Consider the following 25,886-nt stretch of genomic DNA (forward strand, 5'->3'; position numbering starts at 1 on the left):
GCAACAGTCAAATATCAGTGCGCAACTGGCTCTGTCTGGGTTGAAACCAGGGCATGGGAACCAGGGCACACTGCAGTGCTAACTCAAGTTATGGCAAATAATTATATGTAGTTTGTAGTTTTTATATGCAGTACTGTGAACAGAGAAAAATATGCAGCCCTGCTTTCAATTTTGATAAAGGAACAGGTTCCGAGATTACAGAAAAAAAAAATCATCATTTTAAAAATATACTTGCAACTCTATTTTCAGTTGGCACAAATGCATTACCTATGAATTTACAAACGGAATATATAGAGTTGCAATCAGACATTCAACTCAAAAATTTGATCACATCTGTTCACAACATTTTTATTAGCCTTGTCTTACCCGAGAAAAATATCTCTCACTTCACAATCATACCTTATTCATGCCATTGCTTTCTGAAGGTATACATTTGTGAACAACTATTTTCAAGGATGAAGAGTAAAATTTCAAGAAAAATCTCTGACAAACATCTTGAGAACTCACTAGGAATTGCAACCACTGCCATCAAATCAGACACTGATGCATTAGTTTCACAAAAACAAGGTCAAATACCCTACTAGTTTTATGTTTTGTTGCTTTGTTAATGTTTTAGTAATAAATAAATAAGTTTTGATAATTACTTAAATTAACTATATCTTTTATATATGTGTGGTCCAAGGCAGTTCCTCGTCACTCAATACAGCCAAGACAAGACAAAATATTGGCCAGCCGTGATCTCCATGATCTTCTAGTTTGCAGTTATAGTACAGTACAGTGTTCAACTTGTTTTAAAAGCAAAACAAAGTCCTAGCGATCGTATCTGCAATTTTGAAGGTCTATATTGGAGCTCTGGAGAAACATCTAATGCTCTGTCAAGAAGGCATTAAAGAAGGACTTCAGATTTAACTTTAAAAACAGCAGTTTACAACTCATATCATTTAGTACCTTTCAGAATGAACCAATTTAATTCCTGTCAGTTTTTTAATTTCTCTTATTTGGTCATCAAAGAAAGCTGTGCCTGTTTATTAATTCTTCTCCAGTGTTCAGCTATGGACTCTCTGCTTACTCTTCACATTCCATGCAAACTCTTCATCTGTCTCAAACACCTCTGTCTTCAGTTGCTCTTCCTAAAACACCCTACTTTCCCATCTTTCTCTTGATTATTACAAGTAAGTTTCAGAACTGGTCTAGCACCTCACACTCTTATGGCTGGAGTGCATGGGAAATACTGAATCATGGCCTGAACCTCTGATTGATCACCTAAGGCGAGCAATGAGTCAGCCCTGGGAGCACAGGTGAAGGCAATTCACCTGTGCTGCTGCAAGGGGTGGAGCCTGGCTCCACCTCTCCTAGACCCATTTAAGAGCTGACTGCCAGTGGAGAAGGACCTCTTCTGGAGATCCCTTCTCTGGAGTTTTGTAGTGAGCCCAGGATGCAGGTAAGCATTCTATCTATTCTCATTTTGTTATCATAATCTGCTTTGTCAAACTCTCTTGTTTACTTCATAATTATATCTTCATATTCATTAATTACACTAGTGGAGTACTAGAACAGAAGGACACATGTTCTTTAGGAAGTACAGGCAGGGAAGATGAGAGGGAGTATTGCCCTCTATGTCAGGGTCCAGATGCAGTACATGATGTTTTTCCTTGGAATGGATGAGATGCTAACTGAGTTTATGGCTCAAGATTAAAAGGAGGGCAGGGATAGGTGATATCATAGTTGCAGGATGCTACAAACAACCTGATCAGAAGAACAAGTGGATGATGCTCTCTATAGACAGACAGGAGCAGTCTCACATTCACAAGCCCTAGTCCTCACAGGGGTCTTCCACCACCCTGATATCTTTTGAAATGACAAAATAGCAAGGCATAAACAATCCTCCTGGGATACACTGAAGATAACCCTCTTCTAGTGATAGAGGCGCCAATGAGGACAGGTGCACACTGGACCTTGTTCTCACCAACAAGGAGGTGGGGGAATACAAAGTTCAAGGGCAGCCTTGGCAGCAGTCACCATGAAATACTGAAGTAAACAGCTCTTCTTCCAAGCTCAGGATTGCTGTGTCCCTGTAAGCAAGAAATCGGGAAAAGGCGGCAGGAGAGCTGTGTGGATGAGCAAGGAGCTCATGCGCAAGCTCAAAGGAAAGAAGAAGGTCCATGAAATGTGGAAAAAGGGTCTGACCACTTGGGAAGAATATAGGAATGTAGTCAGGGCCTGCAGGGATGCAACGAGGAAGGCTAAAGCCTGTCTGGAGTTGAATCTAGCTAAGTGATAAAGGATAATAAAAAAGGCTTCTTCAAGTATGTTAACAGCAAAAGGAAAGCTAGAGAGAATGTGGGCCCCTTACTAAGTGAGGGGGGTTCTGGTAACGGGGGATGCTGAGAAGGCAGAGATACTGAATGCCTTCTTTACTTCCGTCTTCAGTGAAAAGGCTCTTCCGCAGGAATCCCACACCCTGGAGGTTAGTGAGAGGGTCTGGGGAATGGGAGACTTCCCTTTAGTCAGGAAAGAGGACGTGTGTGAGCGCCTAGGCAGTACTAAGGTGCACAAGTCCGTGCGTGAGCGCCTAGGCAGTACTAAGGTGCACAAGTCCATGGGACCTGATGGGGTGCATCCACGTGTACTGAGAGAGCTGGCGGAGGTCATTGCCGAACCGCTCTCCATCATTTTTGAGAGGTCCTGGACAACAGGGGAGGTCCCTGAAGACTGGAGGATAGCCAATGTCACTCCGGTCTTCAAAAAGGGCAAGAAGGAAGATCTGGGTAATTATAGGCCTGTCAGCCTCACCTCTGTCCCTGGAAAGGTGATGGAACAGCTTGTGCTGGATACCATCTCCAGACAACTGGGAGAAAAGGAGGTTATCAGGAGTAGTCAGCATGGGTTCACCAAGGGGAGGTCGTGCTCAACCAACCTGGTGGCCTTCTATGATGCTGTCACATGCTGGGTGGATGGGGGAAGAGCGGTAGATGTAATCTATCTTGATTTTTAGAAAGGCATTTGATACTGTCTCCCACGACATCCTTATAACAAAGCTGAGGAAGTGTGGGACAGACGAGTGGACAGTGAGGTGGGTTGAGAACTGGCTGACTGGCAGAGCGCTGAGGGTTGTCGTTGGTAGTGCAGAGTCTGGCTGGAGACCTGTAACCAGTGGTGTCCCCCAGGGGTCTGTGCTGGGTCCGGTCTTGTTCAACATCTTCATCAGTGACCTTGATGAGGGGATAGTGGCCACCCCCAGCAAGTTTGCTGATGATACGAAGTCGGGAGGATTGGCTGACACGCCTGAAGGCTGTGCTGCCATTCAGCGAGACCTGGACAGGCTGGAGAGCTGGGCAGTAAGAAACCGGATGAGGTTCAACAAAAGCAAGTGTAGAGTCTTACACCTAGGGAGGAATAATTGCATGCACCAATACAGGCTGGGGGATGAGCTGCTGGAGAGGAGCTCTGCAGAGAGGGACCTGGGCGTCCTGGTGGATGACAGGTTGGCCATGAGCCAGCAGTGTGTCCTTGTGGCCAAAAGGCGAATGGCATTCTGGGGTGCATTAAAAAGAGCGTGTCCAGCTAGTCGAGGGAGGTGATCCTCCCCCTCTGCCCTGGTAAGGCCTCATCTGAAGTACTGTGTCCAGTTCTGGGCTCCCCAGTACAAAAAAGACAGGGATCTCTTGGAAAGAGTCCAGCGGAGGGCCACAAAGATGGTGAAGGGCCTGGAGCATCTCCCCTATGAAGAAAGGCTGAGTGAACTGGGTCTGTTTAGCCTTGAGAAAAGAAGACAGACGGGACCTGATCCAGGTTTATAAATATCTGAGGTGTGGCGGCCATAGTGGTGAGGCCAGTCTCTTTTCAGTGGTACGTGGAGACAGGACAAGGGGAAATGGACATAAGCTGCAGCATAGGAAGTTTTGCACGAATGTGTGTAAGAACTTCTTTACGGTGAGGGTGACGGAGCACTGGAACAGGCTGCCCAGGGAGGTTGTGGAGTCTCCTTCTCTGGAGATATTCAAGTCTCACCTGGACGCCTACCTGTGTGACCTGGTGTAGGGAACCTGCTTTGGCAGGGGGGTTGGTCTCGATGATCTCTAGAGGTCCCTTCCAACCCCTACAATTCTGTGTGATTCTGTGAAGTTCAAGGTCCTTAGGAAAGTGAGGAGGCTACACAGCAAACTTGAAACTCTAGACTTCAGGAGAGAAGATTTTGGTCTCTAAGGGACCTCCTTTGTAGAAAATCAAGGGATAAGGCCCTTCATGGAAGAGAGGCTCAAGAAAGCGGGCTAATATTTAAGGATTACCTCCTCCAAACTCATGAGTGATGCACCCCAACAAAGAGGAAGTCAGGTAAACATACTGGGAGGCCTGTATGGATGAACCAGAAGTTCCCAACCAAACTCAGAAAGGAAGACTAGAGAAGGCAGAAATGATGACAGGTAGCCTTGGCTGAAAACAGAGACACTGTCTGAGTAGGTAGGGATCAAATCAGGAAAGTCCAGAATTGCATCTGGCCAGGGACATAAAGGGCAACAACAAAAACTTCTATAGATACGACAATGATAAAAGGAAAACTAGGTAAAATATGAGACCTGTCTAGAAGGAAATGGCAAAGCTGGTTACTCATGATATGGTGAAGGCTGGGGTATTCAATTACTTTTTTGCTTCAGCCTTCATGGGAAAGTGCTTTAGCCACATCCATTAACTCATGGAAATCAAAGTCGGGGGTTGGGAGAAAGAACTGCCCACTGTAGGAGGAAATCAGGTTTGTGACTATTTAGGGAATGCAAAGGTGCACAAGACCATGGGACCTAACAAGACACATTTGATGGTTATGAGCAAACTGGCAGATGAAGTTACTAAGCCACTATCCATCATATGTGAGGAATTGTAGCTGTGTGTTGAAGTTTGCAGTGACTGGAAAAGGGGAAAATATAATCCCCAACTTTAAAAGGGAAAGAAGATGAATGAAGAGGAACTGAGGTCATCTACCTGGACTTCTGCAAGACATCTGACCTTGTTCAGCACAACATCTTGTCTCTAAATTGGAGAGATGTGGATTTAACTGATAGGTCACTTAGTAGTTAAGGAATTAGTTGGAAAGTCACACTCAAGTGCCCATGGGGAGACCAGTGACAAATGGTATTCATCAGGGGATGATATTGGGACTGGCACTATTTAACATCCTTGTTGGTGACAAAAACAGTGGGATTGAATTCACCCTCAGAAAGCCTGTGGATGACACCAAGTTGAGTTGTACAGTTGGCTCTGTAGAGAGAGGGGATGCCATTTACAGAGATCTTGACAGACTTGAGTGGTGAGCCCACACAAACCTCATGAAGTTCAACAAGACCAAATGTAGGGTTCTTCTGCATCTGGGGAAGGCAATCCTGAACACAAATACAGGCTGAAAACTGTCTGGATTGAGAGCTGCCCTGCAAAGAAGGATTTAAGTATACTGCTGGATGAAAAACTGAATACAAGCTTGCAATGTGTGTTTGCAACCCAGAAAGTTAATCATACCCTGGGCTTTATTGAAAGAAGTGTACCTAACAGGCTGAGGCAGGTGATTCTCCTCCTCTACTCCACTTTCATGAGATCCCACCTGGAATACTGTGTTCAGCTCTGGGGAACCCAGCATAAGAAAGACATGGACCTGTTAGTGTGGGCCTGGGGGAGAGCAACAAAGAAGATCAGAGGGCTTGCACATCTCTAGTATGAAGACAAGCTGAGAGTTGAGTTCTTCAGCTTGAAGAAGGCCCCAGGGGAAACACTACAGGGGCCTTCCACTACCTAAAGGGGACCTACAGGAATAATGGGGAGAGGCTCTTTACCAAAGGGAGTAGTGTTTGGACAAGGGGCAATGGTTTTGAACTAGAAGTAGGGAGACCTGGATTATAATTTAGGAAGAAATTTTTTGCTCTAAGGGTAGCAAGGCACTGGAACTGTCTGCCCAAAGAAACTGTGGCAGCCCCATTCCTGGATGTGTCCAAGGCCTGGCTGGATAAGGCTTCAAACAACCTGGTCTAGTGGAAGATGTCCCTACAGAGGGTTAGAACTAAATTGTCTTTAAGGTTGCTTCCAACCTTTGATTCTAAATCCCATACCTTCATCTCCTCAGGCCCCTTGTTCTATTTCACTTCATTTAAATTACGAAAGTCTAAGTGATGTACCCTATTACAGAACCAATTTGTTTACTCTTTCATTTAATTTAAATAAAAACCCACACACCACTAGTGCAATTCTTATTTGATTTTAAACATAATTATTTATGCAGATCTCTTTTCATTCTTTGAGTGGCTAGAAAGACACAGAAACCAGACAGTCACAAACCCAGGAAAACCTATGCTCTATCATCAGACACAAGGGCATTTCTCTACTGGTATTTCCACTAAGTTACAAAGTTGTCAGTATTATAGGTTTTCAAGAATCATAGAATGGCTTGGGTTGGAGGGGACTTTAAAAAATTATCTAGTTTGAATCCATGCTATGGGCAGGATTGGTACCCACTAAATTAGGCTACCTAGGGTCCCATCCAACCTGGTCTTGATCACCTCCAGGAATGAAGCACCCAGAGCTTCTCTGGGCATCCTGTTCCAATACCTTACAACCCTCTGAGTGAAAAATGTCCTCTTAGTATCTAATCCAAATCTCCTTTATCTTAGTTTAAAACCATTCCCCTTTGTTCTACCACTATCAGACAGTGTAAAAAGTCAGTCTCCCTCCTGCTTATAAGCTCCCTTTAAGTACTGGAAGACCAGAATGAGGTCTCCCCAGAGCCTTTTCTTCTCTGAGCTGGAGAAGTCCAGCTCCTTCAGCCTTTCTTCATAGTAAAGGTTCTCCACCTGTCTGATCATTTCTTTAGCTCTCCTCTGGACCCACTCCAACAGCTCCACATCTTTCTTGTATTGAAGTCTCCTAGCCTGGATGTGGTAATCCAGATGGGGCCTCATGAGGGTAGAGCAGAAGGGGATAATCACCTCCCTCCCACTGCTGACAACCTCTCTTTTGATGCAGTCCAGGGTACAGCTGGCCTTCTGGGCTGCGAATGCATGCTGCTGACTTTTATCAAACTTTTTGTCCACTAGATCCTTTTAAGTCCTTTTGCTGCAGGGCTGCTCTCAATGAGTTTCTTCTCCTAGTCTGTATACACAACTGAGATCTCACTGACTCAAGTGCAACACCTTGCGCTTGGCCTTGTTGAATCTCACTAAGTTCGTGTGGGTTCACTTCTCAAGCTTGTCCAGGCCCCTCTGGATGGCATCCCTTCCTTCTGTTATGGCAACTGCACCACTCAGCATAGTGTCATCAACAAACTTGCTGAGGGTACACTCAATCTCACTGTCTATGTGACTGATAAAGATACTTAAGAGCACTAGAGAAGTCTACTTAACAGTGTACTTAAGTCCTTTGCTTATATTTGAGCCAGAGAGAGGAAGACTATTGCAAATTCACAGTAGATGTGCTTATTGACTTAAAAGATCTTTTATTTTAATGAATGTTACTACTACTACTCTACAATAGATAAAAAGTATTCTGCAAGCACTCCCCTCATTTCTACATTTTCTAGTACAATACATATTTTACAGTACTACTGGTTTCAGTTGTGAATACATTCCTCATGTCCCTGTCACATTTCTGTTTTCACTGTAATTTCCAATTTCATATGCTGATATGCTGAAACAGTAGTTCAAGACACTTTGTTCTCTTGCTCAGGTTGCTACTTCTATTCACAGCTAAGCTCTCACATTTGCTTAGAAAGTGTACTATTTACCTAACTCTTCCATTCTAAAATTTCCTCCTTGTTGATTATCCATTAATAAGTATTGCTGCAGCTTCTTTTACTCAGATATATCTGTAAGGGAAGACCCCCCCGCCCCCTCAGTCTCAGTTTAAGATTTGTTCGATATGGTGGTATTTTCTAAAAGATTACTGTATTTGGTATTAACCTACCTTTGAGAAAATTTATTATTTTTTTCCTCTCCTTCTACCTCCAGGTCAGCAACTGAATATTTCTACTCACCACTCATACTTCATTAGTTCTTGCATCACTCTCCACTTTCACACTTATTATCTTTGTTTTCTTTCACTAGGGATTGGAGATACTTAAGACAAGAATGCCTGCATCTGTCATGACTTGGCGTGTTATCTTTTGACACACACTCAGTCAAAAATCATCAAAAAGTTATTTTTTCATTCCTTTCAAAAACTTGTTAGTGTCAGATTCATGCCATCTGCTCTTGAATCAACCAAAAAAATTCTATTTTTTAGAATCTGTCCTTCAGACAAGATCCTCAATCTTACATTACAAATAGTGTATCAAGTGCTTACGTTAGCCTTAAAGTGCATGCTTTCACTCATTTCTTATACAGTTTGCTTTCTCTTTGAAGACCTATTGCTCCAGCCTGTACCGTTTTCAGTGTGTTACAGAATGTCTATGGCCAATCCAAAAGTTTTTCCAATTACCTCTGCCCTACAGAGAGATCTTGACAAACTTGGGAGCTGAACAATCACCAATTGCATGAAGTTTAAGAAGAGCAAGTGCTGGATTCAGTATTGGAACACGGCAATCGCAGTTCTATGTACAAACTGCAGGATGAAAAGCTGAGCACAGTCTTCCAGAGAAGCATCTGGAAGTCCTGCCTGATGGCAAGTTGAATCTGTGCGAGTATTGTGCCCTGATAGCCAGAAGGCCAAACATATCCTGGGGTACATCAGGCCCAGCACTATCAGCTGGGTAAGGGAAGAGTTTGTCCCACTCTGTTCTGCATGGCCTCACCTCCAGCACTGTGTGCCATAACATAAGGAGGACATAGTAATATTAGAGAATCCAAAGGAGGGCTGCGAAGATGGTGAAGAGTCTGGAGGGCAAGATGTATGAGGAATGGCTGAGTCCCCTTGGTTTGTTTAGCCTTCAGAGAAGAGGAGGCTAAGGAGAGGCCTCATGGCAGCCTACAGCTCCACACAAGGGGAGACAAGGGACAGGCACTGATCTTTGTTCTTTGGTGACAGTGGCAGGAACCAAGAGAACAGCATGGAGCTGCATCAGGGATAAGCAGTTTGGAGATTAGGAAAAGGTTCTTCACCGAGGGTACTGGGCCCTGGAACAGGCTCCCCAGGGTTGTGGGTATGGTCCCAAGCTGCTGGAGTTCAAGAATTGTTTGGACACTCAAACACAGGCTTTGAATTCCTGTGTGGAGACAGAAGTTGAACTTCATGATCCTTGAGGGTCCCTTTCAAGTATGATTCTAGTACGTGTTGCTCAGCATAAGTAAGAAAAGCTTGTGAGAAATATTTGTCATTTGATAGTCTTAGATCATACAACTTAAAAAAGACATGAAATACAAATTCTTTGAGCAAAAGATGCACAGGTGCCAAAGCAAGCTAGTTTATAACACATTCATTTGTACACTCCCACAGAATTCTTTTGGAAATTGTTTGCTCTTTTTTCCTGCTTTTACAAATGCAAGAAAGAAAGACAAATTATCTCCCAGTGAGAAGAACTCCCCTGGCTCATGAAAAGCAGCCTGTCATAGCTACAGGCCAGCATACAAGGCAGTGATTTACTAAATCAGACAAAACCCATATGGCCAAAAGCAGCTTCCAGTGCTCCTGCAAGCTGCAAAAAAGACCCATGCTGTTGCATGTGTTGTCCAAACAATGACACTAGGCACACAGGTAAGAAATACAAGAATTTAACTATACTGCTGGTACCAAGAGTGACACTGAGCTTAGGCAGAAATAAAGCTAACAGAGCAATCGAATTTAATTTGCATACCTGTATCATTTCCACCATCTCAATGGTGATGATGTCCTTCTCTATCATGTGTTCCATCAACTCTTTTAAAACCAGCTCTCTCGCCAGCATCACCCGGTTCTTCTTTAGAGCTTCCTGGTGGTATCGCTGCATGCCGCACGCTCCCAGCATCCTGGTAAAAGACTGGGGAACCCAACTCCGTGACAAGAGCCGACCTTAACCGGCCCAGCTTTCTGCTCGGGGGGAAAGACGCCGCCGGATAACAGGCAGAAAAAGCCCTCCGCCGTCGATTCCCAAGGCCGCATGAGACACGGCAACGGCTCCCCGGCTCCCGCTGGCACCAAGCACCGCGTTCTTCCGCTACCGCCGTCGGACGTAACGCAGCCTCTCTCTCACTCACCTCCCGAACCGTCTTCCCCGCGGCCCTGCGGCTTCCGCCTTTACGCGCATGCTCAGCGTGGAACTCCAGGACTGATAGGCGCGCAGAGCGACATGGCTCCCCGCCCTTTCCTGCCTCGGCGTGGCGGCGGGGAAAAAGGGCGGTTCGACCTTTTGAGGTGGAAGGTGCGTTTTTCCGTTTCACGCGCGGAAGCTTTACAGAAGCTGGAAAGCTTTAATCGCCTTTATGGTTTAAGAAAACAAAACCTTAGCGACTGTAACCAGTGACTTTTTTTTTTTTTGTCTGTCTTCTGGCTAGTTTTTGTGTGTGTTGGTCACCTGCACTTCTTTCTGACTCCTATCAGTTTGAGAAAAATCCTGGGCCGCTCAGCTTAGGCCATGAAAGTCTCCATTCCTGTGTAGTACAGCTGTGGATGAAAAACTGAACGTGAGCCAGCAGTGTGCTCTTACGGCTCGGAAAGCAAATGGTGCCCTGGGCTCCTTCAGAAGAGGGGGGGGCAGCAGGGAGTGGGAGGTGTCTGTCCTTCTCTACTCTGCCTTTTGTGAGGCCCCATCTGGATGGAGTACTGCATCCAGGTCTGGGGCCCCCAATATGAGAAAGACAGGGAGATGTTAGAGATGGTCCAGAGGAGGGTTACAAAGGTGATGAGAGGGCTGGAGCACCTCCCCCACGAAGACAGGCTGAGGGAGCTGGGCTTGTTCAGCCTGGAGAAGAGAAGGTTGCAAGGTGACCTCCTTCCAGTGCCTCAGGGGAGCCTACAAACAGGAGGGGAGTCAACTCTTGCCAAGGGTAGATAACAGCAGGACAAGGGGCAATGGCTTTAAGTTGAGAGAGGGAAGATTTAGGTTGGAACACCCCATCCCTGGAGGTGTTCAAGGCCTGGTTGGATGGGGCCCTGGGCAGCCTGGTCTAGTATTAAATGGGGAGGTTGGTGGCCCTGCCTGTGGCGGGGTGGTGGTGGTGGGGGGTGTTGGAGATTCATGATCCTTGAGGTCCCTTCCAGTCCAGGCCACTCTATGATTATGTGATGATCCATCTGTAAACATTACCAATGAACTTGCCTCTCATATTACCGTTACAATATAGGTATCATAGCTGCTTCATCTCTACTGGTAATGAAGTGACTTAGCTGAAGGTTTAGAATTGCAGCAACTCCTCTTTTTCTAAGCCAGTGTTATTAAGTAAGCATAATGGTGATACCGTAAGATGGTCTATGAGGGAACTCTCTGAGACTCGAAGTGGAGTATTAGAAAGCAGACATTCTTTAATAGTAGTGTTGGATGCATAGGGGTAATTCTCCTATCATACATAGGTTGCAAAAAAGATCTTCAGCTTATATACGTAACTGGTGTTACATATGCAGAAATATTTAAAGATGTGTACGTATGCAGAAGTTTCTCAGAGTCATGTTATGTATGCTGAAGTTTCCCAGAAGTGTGTTACATATTCAGTGACCAATTCCAAGCAGGATCTCCTATTTCCTCATTACAAAGACTCATCAGAGCTTCCTTATCTCCTTGGTTCAGAGATACAGCTCTGTTCTCTAAACAAATTGCAGGGCAGGGTATCCACCAACAAACATGAGCAAGCTTAATAATTAGTATCAATGCCAACAGATATTTCTGATTTATTCCTGTTTATTTATAAACAACATACGACTTTTTTTTTCCTTTCAACTATAAAGAATCAAGCAATAAGAAATAATTTATTTGCTTTTAGCTTATGATATGAGTGAAAAATGTTGTAGTCGTAGGAAACAATGCTGTGATGATGGTTATTCTCAATCATAAGGAGATTTGGATGACCATTTTTCTCTGTTTTTGAAAAACTTTGACATTCGTCAGATCTCAGTGTCTCTTTGCATACTGCAAACCACTTTAGCGCTGCAGATCCTAATAGTTTAACTGGCCCATTTAAAAACACTGTTTAGCACCGCTAATGGAGAGAGCTCAAACCTGGCTCAAAAGGAGAGCTGTCTTGATGAAGGCCATCTGTGCTTTGTGGCTCCTATTTGCAAGTGCTCTCTGCTGCAGTCACAGCCTTGATGGAGAGGCTGGTCCTTTTCAGGTTCCGGAAAGAAACCTCCATGCATGAGGTTGTTAAAATGAACTCAAGTAGTTGATCTTTTTACACTGATGTGTGCCATGATGACAATGACGTATCTTGAGCCGTCTGTTTGAGCCTGCACTGTAACATAAATGAACTCTCCTGTAGAGCTGTAAAAATTGGTGCTCCAGACAGAGAATATGTTCTCCCTCTCTCAGAGGGAGAAAAAAATGCTATTGTCTTCCTCCAGTCAACAGTCTAGAGGCTTTGTAGGTTAAGAACCTTCTGAACAGCATGTGTAATATTATAATCCCATTCCTGCTGTGAGCTTTTCAACCTCAAGCTGGTTAGCAATGAAGTGGTAGGTACTAGGTGGTGCTAGCTTTCAAATGAGCACGGCCACCCTCTTCTAAGTCACAGCACAACTAAAGAAGCAGTGGTGGGAGTGCAGCAGAGAGGTGGCAACAAACAGCACAGAAAGTAAATGTGTGTTGTACCAACACATTTATAATCATGGAAGCGCAGTCTCAGTCTCTCAGTAAGAAATGTAGGGTGGTTGATGATCGCAGTGCTCTGTGATGCTGCTGTTTGTAATGCTTCTGTTCCTCTCCTTTCTGATGCAGGTTGTCTTTCTTTACAATTAACGTTCTTCCCCGCAAAAGGTGCATCTCCAGTTTGAGTTGCTGCTGTATATCACAACGTTCTTTTCTGTGGCTTTGTTTATCTTGTGCCAAGATGAGGCACTGTGGTATTGCAGTGAGTTATATTTTGTGGAAAAGGGCTCTAGTGAATTAGGTGCTAGTTCAGCTTTGCTTCAAAGAATGGAAAGACAATATATCAAGGTGAATGTTTGTTCCTGCATTCATAGAAAGTGGAATTAATCATAATACGGAGGGCTGGAAAGCATCTTCAAAGACCTCGTCATTGATGGCACTCTCATAAGCAGGTGGTGGAGTGAGTGGTTCCAGTGGCTCATACCTATCTGCATTACCTTTCACTTCATTGGTGTCTGAAACAAAGCGCTGCTGGCTTGGGGGCAGAACCAGTTGCAAGTGTATCCTGGAGTCTCTGTCTGTCTCGGAGGTGCTTCTTATGCCTGATGCCACTGAGACCCCAGGAATTACCACCGCAGTCTCTCCGTGGGCATTTGATTCAATAACGACATTATAAGGGGGAGGTTCGCTCAGTGGTGAGGGCACTGAGCCTGGATTGGATGCTATTGTCCATATTGCTGGCACTGACATAGTCATCACCTCCTCGTATGTAGGTGCTTCATAGGCAGCATTTATCCTATGCATAGAAGCAGAATGTCAGTTACTGTGGTCTTTCATTTCAATTTTAATGCAGAGGCATGTAGTTGGATAACACAGAATAGGGACCATGCTTCAATCAGTAGGTAGGACTGGGGCAGGATATCTCCTGCGGTATTATTGTATGTGATATTCTGCTATTGCACTTGCTCACTTGTCCAGCCAGCTTGCCTCCTGGTCTATTTGGCTCATTTTCCCACTATTAGCAGAAAAATTAAAAAAAACCAAAAAACTAACACCGTTCAGTTCAGTATATTAGGCTTATCTTGATATCCACTTATTTAAATGTATTACTAAGAATTGCTAATTACAAATTATTTATCAAAAACAGAGCCGTGTTTCTTTTTTTTTTTTAAATCTCTGTTGTAATACATTAGCTCAGTATTCATAAATGAGTTCTTAAATAAGTTAAGAGAAACATAAGTATTTTCACTTAATTGAAGCAAGGTCTGAAGAGAAATGTCTACAGAGAAATGTGCTACTTTAGAAACTTCTTATCTTTTAGGTCGTATTTTTAAATAAGTAGGTAGCAGTTTTCTTCTACTAAGCTAGCAAAGCCAAAGTTTCTTTCTCATATACTTCCTAGAAATAAATATGTAAGAGCACTCCTACAATACCCTGTGTCTGATAACTGTAAGCAACTTATGGAGCTGAGTAATGATTGTCTGGATTATATGGCTAAGGAAGCAAATATACAGATAAACTCTTCAACCACGGTAGGTGAATTGGGATAAAATTAATCATACTGAGTAACCTGCAAAAGAAGCCAGAAAGATGTGGAAGTATTCAGAGCCTCTCAAAGTCTGAGCCTACTAGTGTCAAATGTTTTTTTTTTTTAAAGACTGGAAACACACCCAGTTACAGGTTCTTTTTTAAAAGTTTACCAAGGAACAGTTGCTCTAGAGATAAGGTTTAGAGAACTAAATCCACCTGAGATTCAGTATTACCTTGGCATTTTTTTCTTTTTCCTTGTCTGACTCATTGTTTGGTAGGAGTCAATTACTCAATGGAAGGTAAAACAGCCTGATTTTTTAACCTTCGTAACTTGGGAAATTGTTCGTAAATCATTGTGAAGGGGGACAAAAATAATTTTGGACAAGATAAAAGAGATCCGTGGCACGAGTACTTGCAACCTGTGCAATATTAATACAGGAAAACCCTTTTGTCTTTTGGAATGGTTTTTGTGTTTAATTTCCTAGGGGAAGGTTGGCAAAACAATACGTAAAATGGCCGTGCTTGAGGAGAGATAGTTAAAGTAAGAAAAGAAATAGTGCTTACCCCTCTTGGCTTTGACTGTTTGGAGGTATCTCATTTGTGTCATGTTGATGCTGATTCTTCAGGTAACACTCAACAAACACACTCAGCAAATAGCCAGTCAGGCACACTCCACCTACCCCCAGGAAGAAGTAGCCTACTGGATTAATGTTGGATGAAATGGCTAGCATGGTGACCCCAATGAGAAGAGCAGCAGTGAAAAGAAGCAGCAGGGCTTGACGGATGTTCTTCCAGTGTGCTTCTAACCACATGGTATAGTGGATGGTGGTAGTAGATATGTGAGAACAGATTAGAAGTTAAGGGGATAGACATCTGTGGAAGATTTAAAAAAGATAAGAGTAAGCCAGGAGTCTTTTTCAGCTTGAAACATGAGCGTGCAAACATGTTATCAGTATCATGACCAAAATACCCTATATACGCGAGTTCAGTCCATCATGAGAACATGCAGCTATAGACATGCACAGTAAGCCTGGGAAATCTATGCATAAATACATGCTAGTGTAAATGTACTAGAGTATTTTATGAGAATGCTTCTTGAATTAATAGGAATGCTTGGACTTGCAGTTGCAAGACATAAAAGGAATAAATAGACCATCAGCACTTACTGGCAGGCTTATCTAAAAAGTTGCAGTTACCTATTCCAGAAGTCTAGAATGAAAACTTGAGGCTGTGCACTTTACATAAAAGTGATAGACAAGTTTTATTCTAGTACATTAGCGAACATTCAGATACTAGATCAGATCATGGTAAAATATGTAGCCTTATTAATGGAGCTCCCTGCCTCAGTAAATTGTTTTCTGTGTAGCATTATAAACAACTGTGTAGCATTTTAGAATAATATTACATTAGGTTCTAGATGTAGCTGCATTATGTCAGTTTTTGCAAAATGCAGACATTTTAGTATAAGACTGTCTCTTCAATTTTTTTCTTTGATGTGCTTTGTTGCACCACTCTATTCGCAAACACCAGTGCCCTTCCTGTCCTTAGTTCCAAACCCCGTTTCTCTGAAAAATAAAGCAGTTGCTCTGTACAGTCAATGTGGAGCAAATACCAGGAATGTGTGGTGTTCAAAAAATATTCTGATTAATAAATCATCTTGCATGTGTTTACACTAACATATATCCTACATATAAGCACATTCTTTCTAAACAGATTACTTTTTTGCTACCTTGTCTACTGTCGACTTTAAGAACACACTTACCTGAGGGAGGATTTGGTAGGTTGTAACAGTCATGTTTTAACTTCTCTCTTCATCACAAGGGAATATATGCAAGCTCTTCTGTCCCTGCTCCTTCCCCTTCTGTCCTTAGGACAGAACAGCAATAAAAACTCTCCCTTCCTCCTGAGTTTTCCTTTAGGGAGATGAGGAAGATTTATGTTGAAAGTAAAAGCTGGAAGCTGGTGGATATTGGAAGGTACGTATCATAGGAAGATTGTACAAGTACAGGAACATAGAACCTCACTTTTCCAGATTCTGACTCAAAAACAATTTCTAGCAGATCACATACCTTCTACTCTTTTTCAGCCCTTCCAGATCTGTCCCACAAAAGCAGGAAATTCATTAGAAAAGAGGGCGGAGTGAACAGTGGGGGAGTGCTTACCTGTGTTTGGTCTGCTGTACTTTCATGAGAGAAACTCTGCCCTGAAATCTACATTCTCTACATGCAGCAGCAGGATCTTGGATCTCTGCCTCACAAAGCAGGAAGGACAGCAGGCCCAACCCACGTCACATGTCCCATATATAAATCTATTTACAAGTTCTGTAAAATGTAAATGTGTACGTTTTTATACCCTAATTGGGTGCTACATGTGAGATATTGTTTTATGACTTCTTTGATTTTACAAATGAAAGGAAAAAAAGGGTACAGGTTATTATGCTTATTACTTCACAGAGGGCTAGGTTAAAATCCTTTTTACTCCCAAGGTATATCTGGGAATGGGGAATACTCATACTTACCAGAGCAGGTTCTGAATTACTTCTTGAAGTCTGTTATCATCTATACCTTAATTGTATGTCTGAAAAGCATTGGCAGTTTTCAAATGCTAAATATAAATTACCTGTATGAGCTGACTGTAATATGACTGTAATCTGTAATATGAGTATGCTCTACTACTGATTGCTTCTTAATTAATATTCATTGTTGCTCCTCCCAGTTCAAGAGACAAATTGAACAATTGGGTGTCAACTGTCACGAAGATGATTTGAGTGTTGGAGAGCTCATCAGCTTAAGAAAGGTTAAGGAACTGAGTTTTATAGCCTAGAAAATAGGAAGCTTGGGCAGGTTGGGAGTGTCTATCAACGTTTACCAATACTTTGTAGGTAGTTGCAGAGAGGATGATGGTACTCGTCACAAGGATGAATGTTACAGGCAAGAGGCAATAGGGAAGAGGAGGAGTGTCTTCTGGACGTGAGAAAGAAAGTTTTCAATGTGAGAACAATTAAATGTTGCTGTTACTTGCCCAGGGAAGTGGTTGTGGTTGAATCATCTTGGCTGGAAGACTCAGCTAAGTTCAAGGCCTTGCTTTCTGAGGGAGCTTCAGCCAGTGATCTTTCCTTCCAGCCTGTACTTGTTTATGTTTCTAAGTTTCTAATATTCTTTTCCCTTATAATTTGCATTTTGGCCGCTGACAGATAAAGGATTTTCAGCTCTCTCTGTTACCCATTCTTAACTTTTGAGAAAATTTCAGTGAAGATGAAAGGCTTAACAGCCACATGAAGAGAAAGAAGTCAGGCTTCTGGTGTATGCGTGCCATTTTGCAAGATTATCATCTTGCAAAATCATGGGAAAAACAGTTTGTTTCTTACAATTTTTTCTGTTTGCCTAATGGTGAGAACACCTTAACTGCTTATAAGGATTGGACAGAATTGTTTTCCCAGTTTCTCTGTACGAAAACATGAATGAGTGGAATCTGATACCTGACTACAGACAACAAACTCTTTCTCACCAGGCGGCTTATAGACTGGTAGTTGTAAAATTGTTCCTCGGAGAAAAATGATTTGAATTCTACCAGGTTGAGGAGGAAATTAAAACACACTGTGTTGTGCTGTAGAATCTAAGACTCGCCTTGTCCTCAGCAAAGCTTATTAATTATGTCAGGTGTTGATAGCTCAGATTGAAGCCTTTAGGTAACTTCCAGCTCCAGTGTGGACACTGAATACTGTTGAATCCTAATTTGAATTACTTATCCTTCCACAGTCTTTCTTCTACAGAGAACTCAGGCACTGCAACCTTCAGCATGATCTGCTGCTGGGAGGAGGCATGTAGAAACAGCTCTGGGGCAGGACCTTTGCTAAGTTAGCTAAGTTTGCTAAGTTAGGAGAAAGTTACAGAGGTGAAAAAATTTTCATTATTCACTAGACAGCTACTTCTGATTGGAAATGTTCTATTTGTGGATAGGTAAAAAATAAATAGTTTTTGCTGAAAATATTTGGAGTAATTTTGATTGGTTACCATTTTTTGAAGTATTTATAGACATAGTTATGAAATACCATTGTGAAAAATGCTAAAAATGCTAAAATAATTGCTAAATGTAGGTATTTCTGTTACATTAGTTGTTACTTTTATTATTTCAGTTTTTTTTGAGAGGTAACTTCTGTATCTGTACCTATGGAATTTTATGGATTAGTAGGTTGAATCTCTAGGAATGATTTTTATGCATTTATTAAAAAAAATAACTGTGTAATGCATCTGTGAGATAATTAGTTCAACATTTCTATCAGTGTGATACAGACTGCTTTGTGAATCTAACACTACAAAGCCATGTGAACTTCTATGAACTAACAATATAATTTCTGGCAACACAGTGCTTCTTTTTGATGCCCTTTTGCATTTCATATTAACTTCTGAAATTTCTGTGTTTATCTGCCATTTTGATTCTCTCATCAGTCTAGTTCAGACTGCCATACCTTACAGTATTTCAGCGTCTGTAACAAAGAAAAATCAATCATGTAGCCCAACAAGAAGTTTGTGGTGATGCCAAGATTTAGAGAAGCCAGATTGGCTTGGAAAAGTCTTGAGAGCTATTGCTATACAGTGTTTATGAAACAAAGCATAGAAGTCAGGGTAAACAAAGACGTTTGTACTGCCACCATAAACAATCTCCCTTTCATGTGCATTAGAGATACTTGTTAAAGAAAACTTTATATTCTCTATTGTTCAAACATGCTCTGGGAGATTAGATAGCATATTTCTTTAGTTAAGACCGCAGAATTTGTTCTTCAGTCATTCTAGCAGTATCATTGTTGATCTTTGCTCATCATTCATTCTCTAAGAAGCACTTCACCTTTCACCTTTCCCCTGTTTCATCTCACTATCTATTCTACCTCCTGCTCAGACTGCTACTAATTAACTTAGTACCTGCAGTAACCTCTCTTATCAGGCAGGTATGCAGAGAAGCTTGTTTTATCCCCAAGGGCTTGTGACGTAGATACCATGGCACCATTAATCTCTCTGAATCACCAACTCTGTATCTTTTTCCTGAAGCAATTTCTGAGATTCTGCGCAAGTACTGGGAACAAAGTGATACTGAACCACCTTTGCCTATCTTGTCTGCTTTTTCCTTTGACCTTCAGGTTCTGCTTAGTCACTTTTGTGAAGCATGACTTCAGTTTTTCTGCTGAGTCTTCTCCATGTCAGGAGAATGTATCTGTGGGACAGCCATGACCTATGATGGGTATGTTTCTGGTCACTCTGATATCTTGAGTATTAGGAAACAAAACCCTGACAAAGTTACACTTATGCTTGGATGTTCAAAAATGTGTGTGGTTTTGACAATTGCAAATATACTTGAATGTTACTGGCAGAATGAGCATTTGTTTCTTGGGAATTGGCAGATTCTTTCTGTCTTCTGCTTATTCCAGTTCTTATCAAACAAAGGGTGAAATTCATTCTAAGCACGGTCACTGTATGGTTTTGGTAGGTGTGGCTGTCTTCTACCTGCAGTGACTTCTTTCTATCAGTCAGGGTAGAGATATATTCAAAGAAGGGCTGATACTGTAAGGGGAGCTTCTGCTGCTGCTACTAGTTCCTCATCTGTCTCAGGGATACCTGAAAATCTTAAATTTGCAGAGAATAAGTCAAAGAACTTAGTGTGCTGTGCAGGACTAGAAGATTTCTCTTTTCTGAAAGAAAGGAGTTGCATAAGAATTTTCAGGGCTGCCTACACATTTAAAATTTCTAAGTGTTTGAAATTAATGAAGTCCCTCATTTTCTGTCGTGAGAATGGTGGAAAAGTAACAAACATTTATCAAGGTTTTGATATTTGATTTTATCTCCTAAGACTTCTGAAATTCATTTATTTAACATTTTTTATCTTTTTCCAAAGCCCCAAAGACTTCCTCTTTTTTAATTAATTAATTAATTAATTAATTTTTATTCTGCAGCCTCCATATGGCAGGAGGTTAAACTTGAGATTTCATTAGCACTGGTGAAAATTTCTGCAGCTGCTTTTGTTTTATGACAGAGCCCAACCTTGTCTTCACTGTTGACTTTGTGCTGGAGGATTTTGTAGGATCTCTGCACATGCAGTAGTTCTATTGCTGAAAGATATTACTACATGTAAGATGTGAGTTCTCAGTATGCACTACTAACTAGAATCTAAGAATGACTTCACCTCTTGTGCTATCTGAGAGCTCCTAATTTGGATCACAAAGAGGAGGAAAGAACACGACTGTGACTAAAGGCGAACAGGAAAGATGTCAGTTAAAATCTGTCTTCTGGAATACTAAGAAAGAATGAAGTGGAATACCCAGTATGAAAAGAAGTGAGAAAAAAGAAATAGTTTAAATGAAATTAGAAAATCAATTGAGAATAGTTAAAAGAACACAAGAAGATCACGGAATCACAGAATTGTAGGTGTTGGAAGGAGCCTCTAGAGATCATCAAGTCCAAGCTGCCTGCCAAAGCAGGGTCCCTACAGCAGGCTGCACACGTGGGTGTTCAGACAGGTCTTGAATATCTCCAGAGAAGGAGACTCCACAACCTCCCTGGGCAGCCTGTTCCAGTGCTCTGTCACCCTCACTATGAAGAAGTTTCTTTGCATACTGGTGCAGAACTTCCTATGCTCTGGTTAATGGCTATTTCCCTTGCCCTATCCCCACAGACCACTGAAAAGAGGTTGGCCATGTCCCTTTTTCTCTCGCACATGAGATATTGATAAACATTAATAAGATCCTCTCTCGGTCTTCTTTTCTGAAGGCTGAACAAACCTAGGTCACCCAGTCTTTCCTCACAGGGGAGATGCTCCAGGCCCTTTATCAACATTGTGGCCCTCTGCTGGACTCTTTCCAGGAGATCCCTGACTTTTTTGTACCAGGGAGCCCAGAATCAGACACAGTGCTCCAGGTGAGGCTTGATCAGGCCAGAGTAGAGGGGGAGAATCATCTCCCTTGGCCTGCTGGCCATGATCCTTTTAATGCATCCCAGGATCTCATTGGCCTTCTTGGCCACCAGGACACACTGCCAGGTCCTTCTCATGTACTGACTTACTAGAATTTATTAAGTGATGCTGGAAATAAGAGAGAATAAAGCTTCTACAGGCTGAGCAGCTTTATTATAGAATAGGTTTGCCTTCCTTTTCTGCAAACAGAAAGCCAAAGGGGATTATATGCTGTGAGAAAACTTAACGTAGTTGCTGCATAGTTCCTGTGCCTTTGTCTGCTTCCCTGCTCCTAGTCTTGTATTCTTACTGCTTATGTTGCCAATACATAAGGTTGCCTTTCCAGCATGCTCTGAATTGCTAAAAGGCAAAAAGCTAACCAAGTAAAAACAAAAAAGTGTTTCGTTTTTTTTTTTCCCATTGGATTAGGAGAACATGCAGAATGTACTAATACAGCCAAGAGAGATGACATAGGGTAACAAATCAAGTGAGAAAGGCCAGAGAGAAGTAAGTTGTTGAGAAAAGAAATAAGAAAGAAAACAAATTCATAAAATATGTTTTAATAAAGGCTGCTTTTGCTTTGTTAGATATTCTCTATTCAAAGGCAACACTGGTTGTTTCGTCACTTGCTTTAGCACTAATTTTCACCATGTTTTTTTCCAGCTGTGCTATAGAGGCAGCAGACCTCAGAGAGAGGAAGCTGGAAGCTTTGTTTTTCTGTCTCTGGAAAAAATGGCTGTTACACTTCAGATTCACATGTGCATCCGCATGTCAGTGAAAGGGCATTTTCTTTGTTAAATCATTAAAGTAGACACCTGAGCTGAAAAGAATTTGGCTTTTATTTTGGCATGGTTCAGCAAGATGTGAATTGTCAGTTTACTTAGTGGTAAGTGCAGGTTTTATCCAGCTCTGACATGAATTTTCTTTCCTAATGGATGCTGCCAAATTAGCAAGAGTACATCATAGTTTCTGGTTTGTGCCATGACCACACTCTACAGTACTGCAGTTTGTATGGCATCTGAATTGTTATCCTGTGAAAACATTTTCATGTTTTCTTCTGGTAGGTCAAACGAGATGTAGGATCTAACTGAAAGTATGTTTCTAAGTGAAACAAAAGCAAAATGGATTTAATTGGAATTAAATTTCTAGTTCTGACAAACATCTTGGATGTGACTAAGCACATATGTTCCTTGCAGTCTCTCGGATAACAAATATTCGTAGGATGGGGACTGGCTCTTATTTTATGCCTTGGGAATAGACCAAGCTGTCATATGGCCTCTCTTAATGAAAAAGAAAAAATAAAAATATGTGACTAAGCCACATAATTTCATAATGCATCGAGTGTTGATGACGTAAGAAACCAGCACCATGTAAATCCCCCCTGCTGAGTACATTTAAAAGTGAACTTCTGTACCTCGAGGTGTATTCCATGTTGGATGTCCTTGATATTTTTAAGGCACAGTAATTTGCAGCTGCTTCCAGCCAGCTCCTGCACTGCAGTGGGTTGTGCTGGTCGCACAAATAAGCAGTTGTTCGTGCTTTTAAAGGGCCAGCTGCATCTTCCTCTTGTCCCAGAAACCTGCCAAAAGGAGGGGTTTCCTGCCTGGGAAGGGGGTTCTGGTCTGGCAGTGTCATGCCTTTAGGGATTTTGAAGCTTTAGGGGCCTGGCACAGGTTGCTCCCTTCTACCCCTGATACTTCTGACTTCTTTAACCACTTTCACCCCTGTCAGAAAATAAAAAATTTCCTCAAAGCTTCAGAGTTTCAGGCTTTTAGGAGATGTTTGCCAGCTGGTTCAGATTACCTGTACAGATGAAAACTAGGAGCCGCATTATCGGTAATTATGAAAGAAAAAAAAAAAAGAAGACCCTTAATTGTCAGATGTCTGTCAATTGACAGAATTGTCTTTCTGTCCAGGAGGGAAAGTTCTAGCTCATACTGCATCCCTCCAAGCCTGATCTCCTTTCCTCCCCATCCAGTGTATCTTTCTAGCAGTCCTTCTGACAATTTGGAAACATGTAGGTGCATGCGTAGCACAAGAAGTTCACATATATGCCCTGTCATTCTGTTTGGATTAGGCTGCTTATTCCCCAAATGTGAATACCATTTCATAGAATCTTAGAATCATAGAATGGCTTTGGTTGGAAAGGACCTTAAAGGTCATTTAGTTCTAATGCTCCTGCCATGGACAGGATTGCCACTCATGGATCAGGCTGTCCAGAGCTCCATGCAACCTGGCCTTGAACGCCTCTGAGGATGGGGCATCCATAACTTCTCTGGGCAGCCTGTTCCACTGTTCCACCACCCTCTGAGAGAAGAATTTCCTCCTAACATCTAATCAAAATCTCCCCTTTTAGTTTCAACCACTCCCCTCTCTCCTATTACTGTCTTCTCATGTAAAAAGTCAGTCTCTCTCCTGTTTATAAGCTCACTTCAGATAGAGGAATACCACAACGAAGTCTCCCTGGAGCCTACTCCAAACTAAACAAGCCCAGCTGCCCCAACTTTTCTTCATGGGAGAGGTTCTGTGGCCCTCTGATCATCTTTGTGGCCTTCCCCTCTACCTGCTCCAACATGTTTCTGGTGTTGTAGACCACATACCTGGATGCAGTAGTCTTACCTGGGACCTCATAAGGACAAAGCAGAAGGGGACAATCCCCTCCCTCTCTCTGCTGGCCATGCGTCTTTTGATGCATCCCAGGATACAATTGGTCTTCTGGGCTGCAAGTCCATACCATTGGCTCATGTCCAGCTAAATTTCATTGCTGCAAACTGTTTAACTTGTTGACCCAAGCAAGACAAGGGCCATATTTTTATTTGTGTGCTCTTCAGTCTGTCTTCACTCTATAGACTTGCCTCTGCTGTAAAAAAAACTGTCAGTCCTGTTTTGACATGATCCTGGCAATCCTTTCTCATTTCTGCCTTAATTCCACGTACAATTTGCTGATACTGTCCTTTTATAACCACACAGTACTGCTTTTGAGGAACTTGTCCGATAGTCTAAAGAAAATTGTTATTTATTAAGATAATTAAACTGATTTATGAAGTTAGTTGTATTATAAAGCACAGGAGCTAACTCCTTTCTTTTAGACATGATTATTAAAAATGTAATGCACTACTCTTGGCAAAATATGGACTTATGAATCATATCTTTTGTTTTCAATCTCCTTATCCTGTAGTTGAGCAGCTGACATATATCTTCAGGACAAGAATTCCTGGATGCCATTATGTTTCTCTGATTTTCAGAGATCTCTCATATGTACCAAGAAAAATTACCTGCTGAATTATTAATAAATTTGATAACTTCTGATAGAAACTGATGATGAAGAACTTCAACTTGATTATAACTTGATACACCCAATAACTGCTGTTATTCTTGAGAGAACCACAAAAATGAGCTTCCTATGTGAAAAAAAACCTCACTGATTTTTACAGGGCATCACTGTGGGTCTGGTGTTAGAAGTGCAGGGTGCAGTATGTGGGTTCAGAGAACTGCCCATGCTCCAGCTAGGCAGATGCCAGTTTGGTCCCTTCATCTAGGACCAATCAGCTTCAGAGAGCAGCTGTACTTAGGTCTGCCTGTTCTGTCTTCAGTGATCTCTCATTTCAACTATGACAGCAGTGACCTGCTCAGTCTCCATTCATCTGCAGGTGGGGGCGGTGTAAGAGAAAGCAAGGGAGGGAGGGAGGGAGGGGGGAGGGGGAGAGGAAGGAAGAGAGAGGGAGGATGCTGCAACCTATGTGAATAATTTATAGTGCAAGGAAAGAAGAGTTTATGTGGGAGCAGCTGGGTTCCCTGTCTCCATCCGCTTGCCAGCTGGGGATGAGAGAACCTTGTTCAGGTAGGGGATGAACAGCTTAGCTGGTTTTATTCCCTTCTTGCATATGATACCAATTAAATTTATTTTGCATCTAGAAGGAATGGGCGTAAAAACAGCTGGAGGGGGGTAGTTTCAGATCTCTGCTGCTTGCTGTGCATTGTGTAATGGATGGAAGCAGTTTAAGCCCCAGGAGGAAGAGCATCTGCTTTTTAAAGATTTAGGCATTGTGCTATACCGCATTGTGCAGCGGGAGAGAGGCGAAGGGGAGGGAGGAGATAGGGAGAGCAGTTGTGCCTGTAGGAAATTATATAAACTGAAGAGATGGAGGGGCATGAAAGAGGGTCTGTCAGGACTCAAAGAGATTCCACTCTCATTCTGTCAATCTTTGGCATACAATGATGAATTCAAGTGGGTTGTGGGAGGTGCTGTCTGTCTGTTTATATCCAGTATGCTATTTAGAAGCTGTGCACATACATCTGTGAAAACATCTGGTGTGAAAACATATGTGTTTCTGCCTATGAACTTGAGATGACTGAATGTAATATTGTAGTAATAAATACAGGGAAAAAAAAGAGTTTCTGCTCTGTATAGTTTACTGTTGAAGAATATGCTGGTGCTGCGTAGCTTCCGTGGAGCTTCTAATGTTCCTAGAATGACTCACATAATTGATAAAACTGCAGAGATCAGGTTCGATGTTATAGCTAATCCAGACTTTTCCTATGTGAGCAGGATAAAATGCTAGTGCAGTTATAAAAAAAAGTCTGTTAATAAAAATGAGGAAAATATGTAGCAAAAACTGTAGATGCTGGTTATTGAAATACATACATTAACATATCTACAAGGATACCTAAAAGAATAGAAGCTTGTTTGCTAGTATGTTAAAAAAAAACAAAACAAAAAAACCCACAACAAAAT

The 25,886-nt window shown here is 42.1% G+C and overlaps 3 protein-coding genes and 1 long non-coding RNA gene across 8 annotated transcripts in view; 2 read left to right on the forward strand and 2 right to left on the reverse strand.

Annotated features, from left to right (window-relative positions):
* CASP2 (caspase 2) overlaps positions 1-10,155 on the reverse strand; it is a 28,403-nt gene extending 18,248 nt beyond the window's left edge. Inside the window, exon 1 of the mRNA XM_010717619.3 lies at positions 9,764-10,155. Within this exon, the coding sequence (XP_010715921.1) occupies positions 9,764-9,913 (150 nt within the window). The 5' untranslated portion in view covers positions 9,914-10,155. The remainder of the gene's footprint in view (positions 1-9,763) is intronic.
* On the forward strand, positions 1,405-8,975 carry LOC109368914. Its single transcript, XR_002117417.1, has 2 exons — positions 1,405-1,441; positions 8,465-8,975. It is a non-coding gene; the product is annotated as an uncharacterized LOC109368914 (long non-coding RNA).
* Positions 10,156-10,206: 51 nt separating the features above from the next.
* LOC100544165 (rap1 GTPase-activating protein 1) overlaps positions 10,207-25,886 on the forward strand; it is a 42,622-nt gene continuing 26,942 nt past the window's right edge. The window contains exon 1 of one of the 2 annotated variants that reach the window (XM_019617907.2): positions 10,207-10,306. The gene's annotated coding sequence lies outside the window, so the exon portion shown is untranslated. Of the gene's footprint in view, positions 10,307-24,906; positions 24,993-25,886 lie in introns of those variants that run through there. The other variant, XM_010718272.2, reaches the window with a different exon arrangement.
* Positions 11,386-16,481, reverse strand: TMEM139 (transmembrane protein 139). Of its 4 annotated transcripts, XM_010717596.3 has the most exons (4): positions 16,375-16,470; positions 15,975-16,125; positions 14,777-15,085; positions 11,386-13,478 (listed from the first exon to the last, which is right to left on the reverse strand). In XM_010717596.3, exons 3-4 carry the CDS (start codon positions 15,022-15,024, stop codon positions 13,070-13,072), a joined length of 657 nt encoding a protein of 218 aa, XP_010715898.1. In that variant the 5' UTR covers positions 15,025-15,085; positions 15,975-16,125; positions 16,375-16,470; the 3' UTR covers positions 11,386-13,069. The 4 variants fall into 4 exon arrangements, with proteins under 4 accessions (XP_010715898.1, XP_010715907.1, XP_031411524.1 ...); XM_010717605.3 differs by lacking the exon at positions 15,975-16,125 and having other exon boundaries at positions 16,375-16,481; XM_031555664.1 differs by lacking the exon at positions 16,375-16,470 and having other exon boundaries at positions 15,975-16,350.

The sequence above is a fragment of the Meleagris gallopavo genome, chromosome 1 (assembly GCF_000146605.3).
Source record: "Meleagris gallopavo isolate NT-WF06-2002-E0010 breed Aviagen turkey brand Nicholas breeding stock chromosome 1, Turkey_5.1, whole genome shotgun sequence".
Classification (NCBI taxonomy): Eukaryota; Metazoa; Chordata; class Aves; order Galliformes; family Phasianidae; genus Meleagris; species Meleagris gallopavo.

What these genes read in the sequence shown, in the direction of transcription:
- TMEM139 (XM_010717605.3), bottom strand. Translation starts at nt 15,024, where the DNA reads ATGTGGTTAGAAGCACACTGGAAGAACATCCGTCAAGCCCTGCTGCTT. An exon ending in AACAGTCAAAGCCAAGAGGG is followed by an intron (nt 13,479 to 14,776) that starts GTAAGCACTATT and finishes TTCTATGCATAG; the next exon opens with GATAAATGCTGCCTATGAAG.